The following is a 19,008-nucleotide window of genomic DNA, read 5'->3' on the forward strand; positions in this document are numbered from 1 at the left end:
GGACTGGGCCAGGCGTGGTGACTCACGCCTGTAATCGCAGCACTTTGGGAGATCAAGGCAGGTAGATCACTTGAGGCCAGGAGTTTGAGACCAGCCTGCCCAACACGGTGAAACTCCGCCTCTACTAAAAATACAAATATTAGCTGGGCATGATGGCACGCACCTGTAGTCCCAGCTACTCGGGAGATTGAGGCAGGAGAATTGCTTGAACCTGGGAGGCAGAGGCTGCAGTGAGCTGAGATCACACCACTGCACTCCAGCCTGGGTGACAGAGCGAAACTCTGTCTTAAAAAAAAAAAAAGTTAGTGGCCCCCACACACTATGGGCCCACCAGGCCCATATATGAGGATGGACCTGGACAGAGTCAGAACCCAAACATGAATCTTTCTGTTTTCCTTCCTGGGAGGCAAAGGACAGAGTCTGGGCTGGCACCATAGCTGGGAGGGGAGAGCCTCCAGCTGGGACTGTGGAGCCCTCCCCTCCCTGGAGCAGGGAGGCAGCCCCTTCTCAGTGTCACCATCCTCCTTCCCCAAAGCCCAAATGCACTGAGGTCCCTCCCGCCCCCAGGATGAAGAAGTCCTCAACCCATAAGACCCTGTGGATAAGAACTTCCCCCAGCTGCCTCTATCCAGAGGGACAGAAGTAGTATCAGAGGCCTAAGGACCCCCAGGGGTTCCACTGAATCCTGGGGCACCTACAAGTCTTCCTGGCCTCCCTCAAGGAGGTTGCAGTGGGTCTCGATTTCCTGCTCCAGCTGCATCTTAATGCTGAGCAGAAGGCTGTATTCCTGATTCTGGCACTCGATCTCTTGCCGGACCTCAGTGATCTGGGCCTCCAAGTTACTGATCTGCTCCTGGATCATCTGCAGCTGGCCACAGTAGTGATTCTTCGTGTCTTCCAAGCTCTTCTCCAGGGCTGCTTTCTAAGGGTCAGGAGAAGGCTTTAAGAGGGATGCAACATTATAACTCCTCTTCTTCCCACTCCTGGGCTGCAAAGCCTTCCTGTGCCCCACCTTGGCAAAGGGTCTACAGCAGAACTACCAACCTTGCTGAGCTGAGACTGCAGCTCAATCTCCAACTCCTGGACACTGTGCCAGAGCTGGGTCACCTCCTTGGCACTGGCACTGTTAAGCTATGGGTGCACAAATGCAGACAGAGTGGTATAATGGACATCGGAGAATCAGAAGTCGGGGAGTGTGGGAGGAGGGTGAGGGATGAGAAACTACCTACTGAGGTACAATGTGTACTACTCGGGTGATGGGCGCACTAAAATCCCAGACTTCACCACCATACAATTCATCTATTTAACCAAAAACCGCCTGGAACCCTAAATCTATGAAATTAAAAAAAAAGTTTTCAAAAAGAATAAGACTGTATAAATATTTTAAAAATTACTTTGGGTTTAGAAAAGTGACCAGTTCATGCTCTGTTGGTTGAACTGTAAATTAACACAAACATTCTTGTGAAAAATTAAGAAATATTGATCAAAGATCTTTTTAAAAAGTTCCTACGTTTCAACCAAATAATTCTATATTGCAGAATTTATTCAAAGTAAACAGTTTAGGAATGTAGAAAAAGATTTATATAAAAAAATGCTCTGGGCTGGGCATGATGGCTCACTCCTGTAATACTAACGATTTGGGAGGCCAAGGCAGAAGGAATGCTTGAGGTCGGGAGTTGGAGATGATCGTGAGCAACATAGTGAGACCCTGTCTCTACAAAACGCTTACAAACTTAGCCAAGCATGGGAACGTGCACCTGGAGTCCCAACTACTTAGGACGCTGAGGAAGTAGGATGGAGTTCAAGGCTGCAGGGAGGTATGATCACACCAGTGAACTCCAGCCTTAGGCACAGAGTGAGACCATGTCTACAAATAATCATAATGATAAAAGATGTTCCTTACATCATTAATTATAAATACAAAATAATTTTAAAACCCAAATTACGATTTGTTAAATGAATAACAAGATTTCACATGATGGACGTCTATATGGCCATTAAGATTGCAAAGAATATGCATTTATTTATTAGAAGAGTTCACAGTTAATCATGTTTTATTATTTCCAAGAATTTCATATTCCACAAGACCAAGATTTCTCCCCCATTAATCCCCAGAAGGTAAGTCAGCAATTACAAAAATTCTGATATATTATCTTTAGTATAAATATTTATTTAGAACTAGAATATCATACTTCAAACTGTACACCTCTTTCTCCCATTCAATTTTTTGAAGCTCTAACTGTAATTTTGTCTTTTTCGTTTCAGGTAGCTCCTTTTGTAGTACACTGACCATATTTTCCATTTGCTTAATTTTTTCTGTAAGTCGTTCATAGTCATTATTCTTAAGTTCCAGTAAGTGTTCATATAAACAAAATGTGTCTTGGATTCTTGATAGGCTAAGAGAATCTGTGTCAGGGAGAAAACAAGGTGGAAATAAAGTATATGAGTACTTTTTAGGTATAAAGGACTGTGCATTTTAACATTGTCTCCTTCACACATTGAACAATTATGCACTGAGTGCCTACAATGTGGCAGATATTCTACCAAGCTCTGCAGATAAAACAGACAAGACCTCCGCTCTCATTTAGCCTTAAGAGTAGTGAGGAGCAAAGACAAATGTGACAATTATAAATTCAGATAGATGGTGTAAGAAAACAGAGTTCTATGATGACATAGGAGAATTTTATCTATACTGGGCCCAGGGAAGATTTCCCTGAGGAAGAGATGACTACACTGAGAAATGAAGAGTGAGAAGGAAGCAGTTAAGCAAAGGGATGGAAAAGCATCCTAGGCAGTCAACAGCAGGTGCTGAAGCTCTGCTGCAATCTGCTTCTGGCCATGATGGACAGCAAGTACTGATTTACCTTCTTGCCTGAAACAACCAAAAATAAAACAGACAAAATATATTGTACAATGATTTACCAGGCAGTGGACTTCAGGTAATGAAGACAATTACCCCCATAAGACAGGAAACAAGAAATTCATCCAACATTCCAGCTCCCTGCCTTCACGGAATTTCCAGGCTACCGCACAGAGAGAACAAACTGACAGAGTCCACCAGATTCCCTGAGATAAGATGATGAAGCCGAGAGTCTGGTAAAACCAAGGCAGACAGAGATCACAAAACAGAACACCAGAAAGGAGACAGAGTACAGGGAAAGAACACTGAAGATCTGCAAAAATACCTCCTGGGTATCTAGCAGAGTAACAAACAGCACATGTGTGCCAGAAAACTGCCCCAGACCAAGGGGAAAAAAAAAATCTCAAAAAAATTGGAAAGAAACATGTCTGGTGCTCACAATGTGCCAAAGAGTGTTCATTTCCATGAGTGACACTGGGAAAACTCAGAATTTGCATGGCAACGAATAGAGTCATCACAAAGCTCTTGCCTCAGGAGCAGGAAACTAGACCAAATCATAAAAGCAAGATCAGAAAGATCAAGCTGTTCATATGGAACTCAACTGTATATTAAAATTAAGCTCAAGCAGATAGGCAGAGACACGGAAGATTTTTTTTAAGCAAACTACACTTGTAGAGATTTAAATTACAATGTCAAGAATGAAAGCTACAATGGATGGAAGTGAACACAGATTAGACACCACCAAAGAGAAGATTCATAAATTTGAGACATCAGTGAACTATGAGAAAACTTCAAGCAGGAATAAGTCCCCAAAGAGGGAAAAAGAGAGACAGAAAAATAAAAAAAGAATGGCCAAAACTTTCTAAATTTAAAGAAAATTATAATCCTACAAATCTAGAAGTATCTGGCTGGGAGAGAGGAAATGAAAGTATACTATTCTAATTTTCTTTTTTAAAAAATTTCAGTAGGTTTTTGGGGAACAGGTGGTCTTTGGTTACATGAATAAGTTCTTTAGTGGTGGTTTCTGAGATTTTGGTGTACCCATCACCCAAGCAGCATACACTGTACCCAGTCCATAGTCTTTTATCCCTCCCCCCCTCCCCCTTTTCCCCCAAGTCCCCAACCTCTATTGTATCATTCTTATGCCCCTGCATCCTCACGGCATAGCTCCCACTTACAAGTGAGAACAGACAATGTTTGGGTTTTAATTCATAATTTTCTTATGCCAAATATGATATGCCATAATATTTTTGGAAGACGGACAGTGATAAGTTAAAATCATATACTATAAATTGTAGTGCAACCACTAAGATAGAAAAAAAATAGTTATTGCTAATAAGCCATAAAAGGGAGATAAAAATAAATCATAAAAATTACTGGACTAATTGAGAAGAAAGCAGAAAAAGAAGAAAAGAGAACAAAGAACTGCGGGGACCAATGGAAATCAAACAGCTTGATGACAGACAAACCTCACTGTATCAATAAGCACATTATAAACGGAACTGGCCTAAACATCTCAATTAAAAGGCAGATTGTCAGACTGGATAAAAATGCAAGAAGCTACTCCATGTTTCCTATTAACAAAAGTACTTTAAATGTAAAAACATAAATTGTTCAAAAGGATGGAAAAAGATATACCAGGCTAAAAGTTAACAAAAGAAGCCTGAGAAGAAATGGCTACATTAATACCAAAGTAGATTTCACAAAAAAAAAAAAAAAAAAAAAATTACCAGCTATAAACAGTCATTTCCTAATGACTTTAAAAAGTTCAGTTAATCAAGAACATGTAATCTTAAATGTGTGTGCACCTAATAACAGCTTCAAAATACATGAGGTAATTGGATAATACTTCAATGATAAATACATGTCCTTATACCTTTGTCCAGATTCACAGAATGTAAGACACCGAGACTGAGCCCTAATATAAACTATGGACTTTGGGTGATTATGATTATCAATTCAGGATCATCAATGAGATCAAGTGTACCACTCTGATGAGGATATTGATAATTGTGGAGGCTATGCACGTGTGGGGGCAGGGAGTACAGGGATAATCTCTGTGCCTTACTTTCAGTTTTGCTGTGAAGCTAAAACTACTCTAAAAAATCGCCTTTTAAAACTTTCTAAATAAAACCTTGGCAAATCAAATCCAATGATATATTATAAGGATGATACATCATAAACAAGTGGGGTTTATCCCCAAATACAGGGTTGGTTTGACATTAAAGTATCAGTTATTCACCACACTAAAAAACTAAAAGAGAAGAACCATATGATCATCTTAGTATATAGAGGCATTTGATAAAATACAACATTCATTCCTGATTTAAAAAGAAAAATCCTTCTCAATAACCAAAGAATACAAGGGAATGCCATCAGCATGATAAAGAGCATCTCTGATAAACCTCAGCTAACATGTGTCATGATGAAAAACTAAGTGCTTTCCCTGTAAGATCAGGAACAATACAGGAATGTCTCCTTTCACTATTTTAGTCAGCACTGTACTGAAGCCAGTGCAGTTAGGAAAGAAAAGAAAATAGAAGCTACCTGAGTTGAAAGGAAGAAGTAAAACTGTCTTTATTCACAATCATGATCACATAATAGGGATAGGTAAAATCCAACCTGTGGGGCAGCTTCTTATTTTTGCAGATAAAGTTTTATTGGAACGCAGCTGTGTTTTTTAACACATGTATTGTCTATGGCTGGTCTCATACTACAATGGCAGAGTTGAATGGCTGTGACAGAGACCATTTTGTCGCAAGTTTAAAATATTTACTATGTTTAGTAAGATAATACTTTGAAAATGAAAAAGGTTTGACTACCTTTGGTGTATGTAAAAAAGCTTACTGAATCGAATCTCAATTTTAAATGTTCATAAGCTACAGAGATTGGAAAAGACAGTTCACCAAAGAAGATACACAGGTGGCAAATAAGCACATACAGGATGCTCAACATTATTAATCTTTAGGGTAATGTACATTAAAACCATAATGATATGCATAATACACACCCATCAGAATGGCTAAAATTTCAAAATTAAAAAACAGCAATAATAAGAGCTTGTGATGATACAGAACAACAAGAAATGTCGTATACTACTGGTTGGAATGGAAAATCAATACAAATACTTTGGAAAACAATTTAGCAGTTTCTTAATAAAGTAATACAAAGGGACAGGAAGAGACTTTTATGGATGATGAACATGTTTTTTTTTTGTTTGTTTGTTTTTTTGAGACGGAGTCTCGCTCTGTCGCCCAGGCTGGAGTGCAGTGGCGCAATCTCGGCTCACTGCAAGCTCCGCCTCCCGGGTTCAGGCCATTCTCCTGCCTCAGCCTCTCCGAGTAGCTGGGACTACAGGCGCCCGCCACCACGCCCGGCTAATTTTTTGTATTTTTAGTAGAGACGGAGTTTCACTGTGGTCTCGATCTCCTGACCTCGTGATCCGTCCGCCTCGGCCTCCCAAAGTGCTGGGATTACAAGCGTGAGCCACCGCGCCCAGCCATGATGAACATGTTAACTCTCTTGATTATGGTGATGGTTTCACATGTGCATATGACTGTATATTTTATAGACTTGCAGTCTATCATATATCAGTTATACCTCACTGAAGCTATCAACTGCTCAAACAAACATCTAAGATACTGGGTGGGACACAGAAAGAGAAGCGTAAAAACGATGTAGGATAAAGCTAGAGGATTCAGATCTCTAACCTTATAGCAATGAGAAGTAGTAGCTGAGTTATAAGCAAAGGAGTAACATGATCAGATCCGAATTTTTAAAAATACATCATTATGAATGCAGAGTAGACCATGGTTTTAGGAGGTGGGGTATTCAGGAAAACAGTTCTAAGATTCCTAAGATTTCTGCAGCATTCCAGGTGGAGAAAAAATGGTAACCTGACATTGGGGGAAGGAATAGGAGAGAAACAGAGTCAACAAAAAGACTGGGAGTGCCACTCACACTAAGAAAAGTACAGTGGAGTTACAGCTCTTTGGTGTAGAGTATAAGTTAGTTCTCTATTTTAACACTGAGCATATTTCTGAGATGCGCTTCACTATCACATGTCAGTTCTCAGCAACGTATACACACACTACTGCAGGATACATCAAAAGGCCTTGCATTTATGCAATGGTCCTACCTTTACACTCCATTCCAAGTTGTTCAATCAGCAATATAAAATTCTCATGAATAGAGTGAGACAACTCACAAACCTCTGAGGCTGTTTCAGATGGCCCCACTGAGTCAGCAAAGTCAGCCCCAGGATGTATTTGGTTTTTGACCTGTAAGATAAATAATACTGTTTCAAAATGTCCTCGAAGATTTATAGCATATGCTAAATGTACAGAAGTGGTATTTCTCCTTTTTTTTTTTTTGATGAGCAAAAACACAGGTACTTCTTTAAAGCAACAGATTGTTCTTAAACTGTACTGTTATCAATGGCTACTGTTTCCTAATCACTTTTTCTAAGCAAACAGTTTTACAACAAAACATCCTGTTTTTTTTCATTTTACCTTTTAGAATTTTTTTTAAATAATATTTTAGATCATTTACTTTTTTACAATACCTTGTTCTTTTCATTAGATGTTTTATCTGCAGGCCTGAAAAAAGAAACAATTCCTTTAGAAAAATAGCAAAGATGTAAAATACAAAGAATATCTAATAATATTGTTTTATCATATAAAATATCTGCATTTGTATTACTTCTATTCATCAAGTGTACAGGTAATTTTTTTTACAGGTAATGTAAAATATAGTAATTTTCTACAATGGACATTAAACTATAAACAGAAACAGCAACATTAAGGGATAAAGAAATTTGCGACTACTAATATCATTGCAAAGAATTAAATTTAGGTCAAGATTTCTAATAGTAAAACCAAAAGAAAAAAAATGTGTTACCTGCATTATGTGATAAAAACAAATATACCAGGGTTTTCTCACTGTTATCCTTTTCAATAAAAACAAGCTTTTACGGGCACTAAAACCTATTTGGAAAATATTACTCACATTCTTATATAAGAGAAACCCCTTTTTAATGATGATATTAGTTAGCTTTTTCTGGACTTGCTATGCAGTTACTATGCATCATTCTGAGCACTGTCCATGTGTCAAACTCATGTAAACCTCATAACAATTCTGTGAAGTCAGTAACATATTAAGTATTTTATAAAGAAAGAACACAGGCACAGAAGGGCCACATGACTTTCCTCAGCCCATACAGCTGGCCAGTAGCAGACCCAGCACTCAAACCCAAGAATTCTGCTTCAGAAACATGTGTTTCATGATATGCTGTGAAGGTAACATTTGTTTTCAAGTGTTTTAAAGAGAGATGATAGCAGATGAAACCACATTGTCATTCCATTTCTGACTACAACTATAAATAATAATTCCAGAATCTTGCATTTTTTTCCAATAAAAAAACTTTATACAGAGGCAAGTTCGTAAACCTATTTTCAAAAAACTAAAAATTATTTTTAATGAAATCCATCAACAGGTGTTCATTCATGTATTCACCCATTTATTCATGCATTCAACAAATAAATACTCATTGAGCACACAATACATGCTGATGGCAATGTTGGTACAGGGAAACATGGTTTTGATACTTTAGAACATTATAATCCATTGTGGGTCAACCTGATTAAATATTTAAAAAAAAAAACTTTATAGGCCGGGCGCAGTGGCTCAAGCCTGTAATCTCAGCACCTTGGGAGGCTGAGGCGGGTGGATCACAAGGTTGGGAGTTCAAGACCAGCCTGGCCAAGATGGTGAAACCCCATCTCTACTAAAAATACAAAAATTAGCTGGGCGCGGTGGCGGGCGTCTATAATCCTGGCTACTCAGGAGACTGAGGCAGGAGAATCGCTTGAACCTGGAAGGTGGAGGTTGCAGTGAGCCGAGATCGCACCACTGCACTCTAGCCTGGGTGACAGAGCAAGACTCTGTCTCAAAAACACAAACAAACAAACAAAAACCCAAAAACAACTTTATAATCCAGAAGTAATAATCTGTGATAGATTGTCAACAGTTAGCTTTTCTAAAGTACTTGAACAAAACCTTCCCCTTCTCCCCAGAATCTAAACAACTATAAAGTTGATACACCTGACATTTTAGAGTACCTTAGCAGATCATACCTATTCATCAAGGGATGTTTAAATTATATTCAGTATGGCCTAAGTGTTTGCATGTTTATTAGTTCACAATTTTAAATACTCTGCATATGATAGTTTAAATTTCAAGTCACCATTTATATGTTCAGTTACACTAATATGTTACATTTCTGAAACAATGCTGAAGGAACAAACTCTTACCATAAAACTCTACATGAATAAGCACTTTAAGGACAATTAGTTTGCTAAAAATCTATAAAAGATAATGAATTGAGCTTTCAAACACTTAGACATATGAACAAAATTAAATCTCATAAACATGTTCTTCTTGTCCATATTGTTCCCAGCAGCATACTAATACATTCTAAAAGCTTCTATTTTAAAATAAAAAAGAAAGAAAATTCCCTTGAATCCCACATTCTTCTTCATTTATCACTCATTTCTCTAATGCCTTTCCCAATAACGGTTCCCTCAAGGGGTGTCTATGCTTATCCACTATAGTCAGGATTCCACGGCAATTATTTATTGAAACTGTTCCTTGTCAAAGTCACCAGCCCTCACTGTAATCAGTCTTTCAGCGTGGATATAGTTGAGTATTCTCTAGCTTTGGCAGACTACATTATTCTATTTCCAGGAAAAGTAACCACTGCAAATGTTCTTTCTCAGAGAAATAAAGAACTTATACATTTTAACTTCTTTCATCCTCATCTATTTCACTTAAGCTGCTGTCATCATCTCCTTGTAGCAGATCATGAGTTACTAAATTAGCCTTCTCAAACACTGGTGTAATCACAGACTATTTTGTGGTCCATTTTTTATTTTCATATTTCTTTCCTTCCTTGATATGTAACGCAGTACCAGAAGTTAAAAAAACTATAAAAAGCCAATGTTTTATAATAATTCTACTGATAATGAATAAAAAAATTTTTGTAAAATTCCAACTCTTCCCATCTCAATTCATTAATTTAAAAAACACAGTTATGAATTACCAACAACATATAAATATATATTTCCTGCCTCAAAAACCAGGTAATATGCAATTATGATACAATGTGTAGTTTAAAAGTTGATATATGAAAAGTTATATTTTAGCACAAAGCAGGCATTACAGAAGAGGCAAAATATAAGAGGAGCTCACCAGGGAAAAACAGAGAAAACTACTCTACTTGGAGAATGGAATGACAGCACAAAGATTAGTCCCATGGAGTCTAGGTGTTTCCTAGGAACTTGAAAGGAAAAGTGTAAAACACAAGGAAACTAAGAATGGAAGATGAATGCTACACTAAAAAGTTGGAGTCAGCAGGGTGCAGTGGCTCATGCCTGTAATCCCAGCACTTTGGGAGGCTGAGACGGGTGGATCACGAGGTCAGTAGATCAAGACCATCCTGGCCAACACGGAGAAACCCCGTCTCTACTAAAAATACACAAATTAGCTGGGATTGGTGGCATGCCTGTAGTCCTAGCTACTCGGGAGGCTGAGGCAGGAGAATCGCTTGAATCCAGGAGCCAGAGGTTGCAGTGAGCTGAGATTGCCACTGCACTCCAGCCCTGTGAAAGAGTGAGACTCTATCATCAAGAAAAAAAAAAAAAAGCTGGAGTCCACTGCATACAGGCAATGACTCTTACACATGAAACTCATATTTAGATCTGTGCTATGTTTTGGGTTTATTTTTAAATATAATAATGTTTAAACAGTTTAAACAAAGTTTTAAAAATAACAGGCACATATTACGTGAAAGAAATCAGGAAAATGTCTTGGGAAGAAAAAAATCTTACTGTTAAAATTCCTAAATGTCATTATAGTCATTATATATAGTTCAAAAATAGCAATATTCTGATTAGTTATATAAGTTTGTTTGAAAATAAAATAATTTGGTAAATTTCTTACATGTTTAGTCTAGTATTTAGTCTTAATATAAAAAGCTGGATTTGCCAGCAGAAAATTGAAATTTTTTTTTATGAAGTAAACACACATTATATCACTATCATTGCATGGAACAGAAAGTGAACAAAAAAAGATTAAGGAATAAAAAAAAGAGTATCACTATCATATAAATACATACATTAACAAAGAGACAAACATTTCCCACTGGAGATTATATTAGGAGTTTAGCAGAAGTCTCTGAAAATAACAAAAACTGAAACAAAACTAATAATTGCTTTTTGTTTGTTTGTTTTTAACTATGTAGAGAATTCTTCTGGTTAAGACTAAGCATTAAAAAAATGAGATCTTCCTGACAGCAATTATTAAACAATTCCTCTTGACCCACACTTCCAAATTAAGTCTATAGTTCTGGAATATGAAACCATTTTCATTTTAAACATAGTTGATGGAAGGCAACTTTTAAACAGAAAACTGCAGTTTAAAGTTGCCCCAAACTTAGGAAAGAACTGACCTGTAGCCATGGTAGTAATAAGCAACCACCCACAGCCAGTTCTAAATACAGTCAATCAATCAGTGACCATTGGCCTCTCTCACCAACCAGTATCAATGTGGGCCACCTGCTTCTGAAAGACAGCCAATCAAACACAAACTCACTCCAATCCACAAGCCTGGGAGTGTTAACTAACCCACAGCAGCCTCACTCAGATAGCCATGTTTCTCCAGATGATGTCAACCCTCTTATGCTGCTGAGAGTCTGCCAATCCTTCAAGTCTGCTGCTCCCACAACCCTATGTAAGATCAACAGCTGCTCTGTCAGAATACAGATTGCCTGATGAGCATAGCTCTCTTATAGAAAGCAACACATTCCAACTTTGTCTTTTAACTTCAAATACCGAAGGTTCATAATCACTTGGAAACAATTTTTAAGTCCATTAAATTTACCACCCTTATATTTTAATTTTCTTTATAAATTACCAGTGAAGTCTGTAACTCCTTTGATCCATTTTATCAGAAGTAAAACTATCATGATCATTAGTAAAAGAATAAATAGTGAGTAACCACAATGTTGAGCTTTTCTCTCTAAATGGAAAACTATTAACATAAAGAAAGTAGCTTACTACAAAGAGCCAAAAAATCCAAAAATGCATATAATCACTAGGCAAAAGTGTTAGAATGAGCCCATGTCAAGCCTTTTTTTTTCTTTTTTTTTACGTGAGAATCAGTCTAATGTTTAAAACAATACACCGAAGGGTAAACTCCACTTGCTCATTTAATACATATTTATTGAGTAGCTACTTATTGCATGCTAGGCCCTACTCCTACTTGTGGGAGTGAAATAAACACAATAACAGTAGATAGATTAGGCAACATATACAGTGTTAGGGGAGAAAAACTAAAGCAGGAAAATGAAATGTTTACAGGTTTGAGAGGAGGGGGTGGTGGGAATTTTAGGATGGCCAGAAAAGTCCTTACTGAGAAAAGGGCTTTTCAGTAAAGAACTGAAGGAATGGAAAGAGAAAGCCAGGAGGCTATCTGAGGAAAAGGCATCCCAGACACAGGGAACTGCCCAGTACAGAGGTATGCCTGGGTGTTTAAGCAACTGTGATGGATAACAAAGAGCAAGAAGTTCAGCGTGGCTGAAGCAGAGCAAAGGGAATAAGAAACAGAAGTTTAAGTGAGAGAGAGAACAGGGCATATCGTGTGTTGCCTTCTGGGTATGAGGAGGAACCCTGATACTAGAGTGAAATGGGAAGCAATCAGACGGGTCTGAGCAGAGGAATGACATCATCTGACTTATGTTTTAAATACAGCCACTGAGTTAAGGATTGACGAAAAGAAGATTCTTTTTAAAAAACAGAAATACCAATTAACAGTCTATTACATGCATCTAGACAGCAGATGGTGGTGCCTTGGACATGAAAGATATGACTGGCTTCTGGATATATTCTTCAGGTACTCCTGACAAGATCTGCTGACAGACTAGATGTGAGATGTCAGAGAGAGAGGTGAGTCAAGGACGACACCTTGGTTTCTAGCAGAGCAACTGCAAGAGTTGCCATTAATGCAAGTAGGAAAGACTATGTGAGGGGTAGGTATGAGAAAGAATATCAGTACTCCAGTCTTGGACGTGGTAAGTTTGTGAAACCCAACAGTTTGTGACCAATCAAACAGAGATGTCAAGTAGGCAGACTGGTATAGAAGTCTAGAATTAAGGAGAGAGATCTAGGCTGGAGACATGCATTTGGAAATCAATAGCACACACAAGGTAGTAAAAGTCATGAGAAAGAAGATTGGGGCATATGAGTCCTGGGACATATCAATGTGTAAAAGGTGGGATATGGGAAGAAAGCAAAACAGACCGTGATGGATGGACTAGAAAGGCAGGAAGAAAAGCCAGGTGAGCGAGTGAGATCCTGAAAGCCAAGTGACGACACTGTTATGGAAGAGAGAGTTTTCCACTGGGTCCAATATTGCTGACAGGTTAAATAAAATGAGGTCTAAGAAACAATGTCTAGATTTACAAATCAGTGGTAAACTTCAGAACAATCTTGGAAGAGTGGTGGGAGTGAAAATTACTGGTGTCAGCTCAAGAGTGAATGGACAGGAAATCTGAATCCGTGAGTATAAACCATTCTTTCAAGGCCAACATACCCAGGGGCATGACTGTAGATGATCTAATTTTCTTCTTGTTTAGCTGTATTTTTCAATTCTTATATAACTACATACTATACTTTTACCCTTTGAAAGTTTTTAAAATGGTATCTATATGGCATTTTTGAAATGCCAGACGAAGGTATTAAATAAAAAATTCATTAACTTATAAAACCAAAAGGCCTCTTGAACATTTCTAGATTATATAAGCTGATTATCATTTTGCTCCTGCTTATACATAAAGACCAAGGAAGACTATAAGTATTTCTTGCTTGATAAAAATCATCTAACTCTAGAATATTTTATACACATCAAATGTACAAAGTAATAGTCAAAATATGGAATTCTATAACAAGAATAAAAGGTGACAAGTGCAGAAAATAACCTTATTTTGTAAACCAAATTTGTTGAAATTATATGAAGCCACTGTTGAAAAATATGATGTGCTTCCTACTGAACTACATTATCTTTTAAAAGGAAGGATAATGGCATGCATGGAGGGTACCTTTAAAAAGAGGATTCACTGCATAACAGCACCTTGGTTTTAGCACAAGCATGAGCAAATGGATTTGGTGGTTGTGGGCCAAATCCATCCCACTGCCTATTTTCTAAGGAAATTTCCTTGAAACCCAGCCATACTTATTCACTTTATAATTCACAAAGCCTAAAATATTTACTAACTGGCTCTTTACAAAAAGAGCTGTCAAACTCTTGGTTCAGTAGATCTAAGATCCTCTGATGTATTTTAGTAAGTTTTACCCAATATATCAAAATGCTTATACAGAATATGAATCCCCATGTGCAATCTCTTGGCAATATTCAGATTAGTTTGAGGATCTGGTATTTTAGCACTCATACATTGAGAACAAAAAACAAAAAAATTTAATAACTAGCAATTCTGTTGCTAACAAGGTACGGTGTCAATGTAGCATGTAGCTAGCTTCCTTTTGTAACTTAGCAGATGTTACGAGAATTCCAACAAAACTGGCTTAAGATGTGTCATCAAACTAAAGGCTTTAAATATACTTTAATTGTGAAATAATCAGTATAGTTCAGGTCTAACAACTTCATTTATTAAAATGATTGCATACTACATTATTTTCTGGGTATGACAACTGTACTATTTCTTTATTGCTAAGGATTCAGGCCATCTCCAACTTTTTGATATTACAATGCTATAATAAACATCCTTATACATAAATATATATGTAACATATATATAATAATCCTTAACATAAATATATATACTTAATATTATATATATTTAAGCTATTAGCCCATTGTATGTTATATACTATATGTAATAAATGTTCTTAACACATATGTGTATGTGTTTACACAAGCCATATTTTCCTGTAGGATCACATCCCAAAAGTGAAGTTGTTAGGTTAAAGAAGTGACGTATTTGAAATTTTGATACATTCTACCAAATCACCCTGCAAAAAGGATTCATCAATTTCATTTAACAGAAGTGTATGAAAATGCCATCTTCACATTTGCCAATACTTGCTATTTTTTCAGTAAAATATCAATATGATTGGAAAACATGGTATCTCATTTTTAGTTTACATTTTTCTGATAACAATGGAAGGCTGAATATCCTCATGAAATATAAAATTTGTTCATCATGAATATTAGCCCAAATTCAGATTCATTTCATAGCACATAATTGTCTCCTGTTTTGTTGTTGTTGTTGTTGTTGTTGTTGTTTTGAGACAGAGTTTTCTTCTTGTTGCCCAGGCTGGAGTAAAATGGGGTGATCACGGCTCACCGCAATCTCCGCCTCCTGGTTTCAAGCGATTCTCCTGCCTCAGGCTCCTGAGTAGCTGGGATTACAGCAAAAGTTATTCAGTGCAAATAACTTTTTTCTGTTTTCATTGATTTCATCACTTGACTCAGTTTAATTATCATAATTATAGTCATTAAAATATTTGGTGCTTACTTTAATTTTATCATATCTGGAACTATTATCATATAACTGTAATTATTATAATTTTATCATCAACATTTTTGTAAAGTCAGCTTCATTTCTGTTTCAATGAATGAGACAGAATTTTCCAAAATTTCAACAAGGCCCTTCTTAATTTTGTGCTTTTATTCCCAACCACCCTTCACTATGTATTATGAATTTTTACCTCACTTGACTGGCACAAACACAGAAATAAGAAGACAAAGACATAAAGCATGTCTTCTTCTGTCTTTGCCACTTGGATTCCAAATTAAACAGCCAGAATGAGAGGATGTGACACTGTGGGGCTTTAGGAACAGAAAGGAAGATTTCCCTTCTCTGCACTAAGCTATTCTTTTCCCCTACTAATTTTTGTCTTTTTTTTTTTTTTTTCATTTGAATCATGGGATATCAAAAGGTGAAGAAGCTTACTGAAATACAAGTCTGCCACAACACAAAAAGCAGAGTGAAACTGCTGAGCTAGTGTGGAATTCTGAAAATGACATGCTTCCCAAATTTCACATTCAATAGCCATAAAAGTCTATAGCTGGAGGATATATAGTATAAGAATCTACTATAGCCCACTGTCTATTGATAACTGGGCTAAAGCCAAAAAAGAGTAAATGATCAATGCAAAGCACCTAAAGTGCCATTACCTAGCATTTTGTGGCACCAAAAGAGATGATACAATTCCATAATGCTGAATCAGACAAATTCTGCAAATTAATCAGATAGGTTAAAAGTGTGACTTAGGTAAAATAATTCAATGTCTTAGCAAAGGGTGGGAGAACTGCCCTAATGAATGTAGAAGACTCAGCTTTTCACTTTGGCATCATATATTAAGTTTTTGATGAGCATTTATGCAATTTATATGGGAAAATATATATGGCAAAACTTAACTGTGCTTTAATAAGCAACATAACATAAAGGTGCATTTCAAAAGAAACAGTGGAGAGTGGTGGTTATATTAACAAATATATTGGGCTTCCATTCTAAGACAGCCGAATAGGAAGAGCTCCGGTCTGCAGCACCAAGCGTGATCAACGCAGAAGATGGGTGATGTCTGCATTTCCAACTGAGGTACCTTGTTCACCTCACTGGGACTGGTTAGACAGTGGGTGCAGACTAAGAGGGTGAGAAGAAGCAGGGTGGGGCATCACCTCTCCCGAGAAGTGCAAGGGGTCAGAGGATTTCCCTTTCCTAGCCAAGGGAAGCCGTGAGAGACAGTACCTGGAAAAACGGGACACTCCCGCCCAAATACTGCACTTTTCCAATGGTCTTAGGAAATGGCACACCAGGATATTATATCCTATACCTGGCTCCGCAGGTTCCACACCTACAGAGCCTTGCTCACTGCTAGCACAGCAGTCTGAGATCGACCTGCCAGGAAGCAGCCTGGCAGGGAAAGGGGCATCTGCCATTGCTGAGGCTTGGGTAGGTAAACAAAGAAGCCGGGGAAGCTCAAAATGGGCAGAGCCCACCAAAGCTCAGCAAGGCCTACTGCCTCTAGACTCCATCTCTGGGGGCAGGGCATAGTTGAAAAAAGTCTGCAGACTTAAACCTCCCTGTCTGACAGCTCTGAAGAGAACAGTGGTTCTCCCAGCACGGTGTTTGAGCTCAGAAATAACACCACACATCTACAACCATCTGATCTTTGACAACTCTGACAAAAACAAGAAATGGGGAAAGGATTCCCTATTTAATAGATGGTGCTGGGAAAACTGGTTAGCCATATGCAGAAAGCTGAAACTGGATCCCTTCCTTACACCTTAGACAAAAATTAATTCAAGATGGATTAAAGACTTAAATGTTAGACCTAAAACCACAAAAACCCTAGAAGAAAACCTAGGCAATACCATTCAGGACATAGGCATGGGCAAGGACTTCATGACTAAAACACCAAAAGCAATGGCAACAAAAGCCAAAATAGACAAATGGGATCTAATTAAACTAAAGGGCTTCTGCACAGCAAAAGAAACTACCATCGGAGTGAACAGGCAACCTACAGAATGGGAGAAAATTTGTGCAATCTACCCATCTGACAAAGGGCTAATAAAGAACTTAAACAAATTTACAAGAAAAACACAAACAACCCCATCAAAAAGTGGGCAAAGGATATGAACAGAAACTGCTCAAAAGAAGACATTTATTCAGCCAACAAACACATGAAAACATGCTCATCATCACTGGTCATCAGAGAAATGCAAATCAAAACCACAGTGAGATACCATCTCACACCAGTCAGAATGGCAATTATTAAAAGGCAGGAAACAATAGGTGCTGGAGAGGATGTGGAGAAACAGGAACGCTTTTACACTGTTGGTGGGAGTGTAAACTAGTTCAACCATTGTGAAAGACAGTGTGGCGATTCCTCAAGGATCTAGAACTAGAAATACCATTTGACCCAGTGATCCCATTACTGGGTATATACCCAAAGGATTATAAATCATGCTACTATAAAGACACACACACACACGTATGTTTATTGCAGCACTATTCACAATGGCAAAGACTAGGAACCAACCCAAATATCCACCAATGATAGACTGGATTAAGAAAATGTGGCACATAAACACCAGGGAATACTATGCAGCCATTAAAAAGGATGAGTTCATGTTCTTTGCAGGGACACGGATGAAGCTGGAAACCATCTTTCTGAGTAAACTATCACAAGGACAGAAAACCAAACACCGCATGTTCTCACTCATAGGTGGGAATTGAACAATGAGAACACACAGGGCAGGGCCTGTCATGGGGTGGGGGGCAGGGGGATGGATAGCATTAGCAGAAACACCTAATGTAAATCACGAGTTAATGGGTGCAGCAAACCAACATGGCACATGTATACCGATGTCACAAACCTGTACGTTGTGCACATGTATCCTAGAACTTAAAGTATAATAAAAAATGAATCAAAAAATTTAAAAAGATATGAAGGCAGAAGAGGTGAAGCAAGAAGGGGAAGGGGTGCAATTGGTGACATGAAGGAGGAATTTTATAACGTGAGAGAGGAAAAGGAGAGGGAACAGGAGAGAAAAATAAAAGCGGAGGGGAGGGGAAGAAGAGGGAGAGGAAGTGAGAAGGAAAGGGGGAGGAGGAAGCTGGGGAGAGGTGCAGAATGGAGTTTGAATCTCACATGTGACATAGCATCCTATGCAATAGACAAACTATGTCTGGAATTTCCTGCCTGCTGAGCAATACCACTGAACCCAGATGCAGCTCTCAAGTTCATGTTCAGTCACCCATGTTCCAGTCAGAGCTCTTAACTGCACGGCAAATGACACAAGTGTAGGCCAGGTGTGGTGGCTCATGCCTGTAATCCCAACACTTTGGGGGGCCAAAGCAGGTGGATCACCTGAGGTCAAGAGTTCAAAGACCAAGCTGGCCAACATGGCGAGACCCCATCTTTACTAAAAATACAAAAATTAGCCAAGCATGGTGGCTCATGCCCCTAATCCCAGCTACTTGGGAGACTGAGGCACAAGAATTGCTTGAACCTGGGAGGTGGAGGCTGCAGTGAGCCAAGATTGTGCCACTGCACTCCAGCCTGGGC

General features: G+C 38.2%; 1 protein-coding gene across 1 annotated transcript in view; it reads right to left on the reverse strand.

Annotated features, from left to right (window-relative positions):
• Positions 1-1,997: 1,997 nt before the first annotated feature.
• Positions 1,998-19,008, reverse strand: part of LOC116484237 (putative coiled-coil domain-containing protein 144B) — a 22,132-nt gene continuing 5,121 nt past the window's right edge. The window contains exons 5-8 of the mRNA XM_058428110.1: positions 9,172-9,223; positions 7,425-7,546; positions 6,999-7,140; positions 1,998-2,406 (exon numbers count right to left, since the gene is read on the reverse strand). Of these exons, the coding sequence (XP_058284093.1) occupies positions 2,156-2,406; positions 6,999-7,140; positions 7,425-7,546; positions 9,172-9,223 (567 nt within the window). The 3' untranslated portion in view covers positions 1,998-2,155. The remainder of the gene's footprint in view (positions 2,407-6,998; positions 7,141-7,424; positions 7,547-9,171; positions 9,224-19,008) is intronic.

The sequence above is a fragment of the Hylobates moloch genome, unplaced genomic scaffold, assembly GCF_009828535.3.
Source record: "Hylobates moloch isolate HMO894 unplaced genomic scaffold, HMol_V3 SCAFFOLD_15, whole genome shotgun sequence".
In the NCBI taxonomy this organism is placed as follows: Eukaryota; Metazoa; Chordata; class Mammalia; order Primates; family Hylobatidae; genus Hylobates; species Hylobates moloch.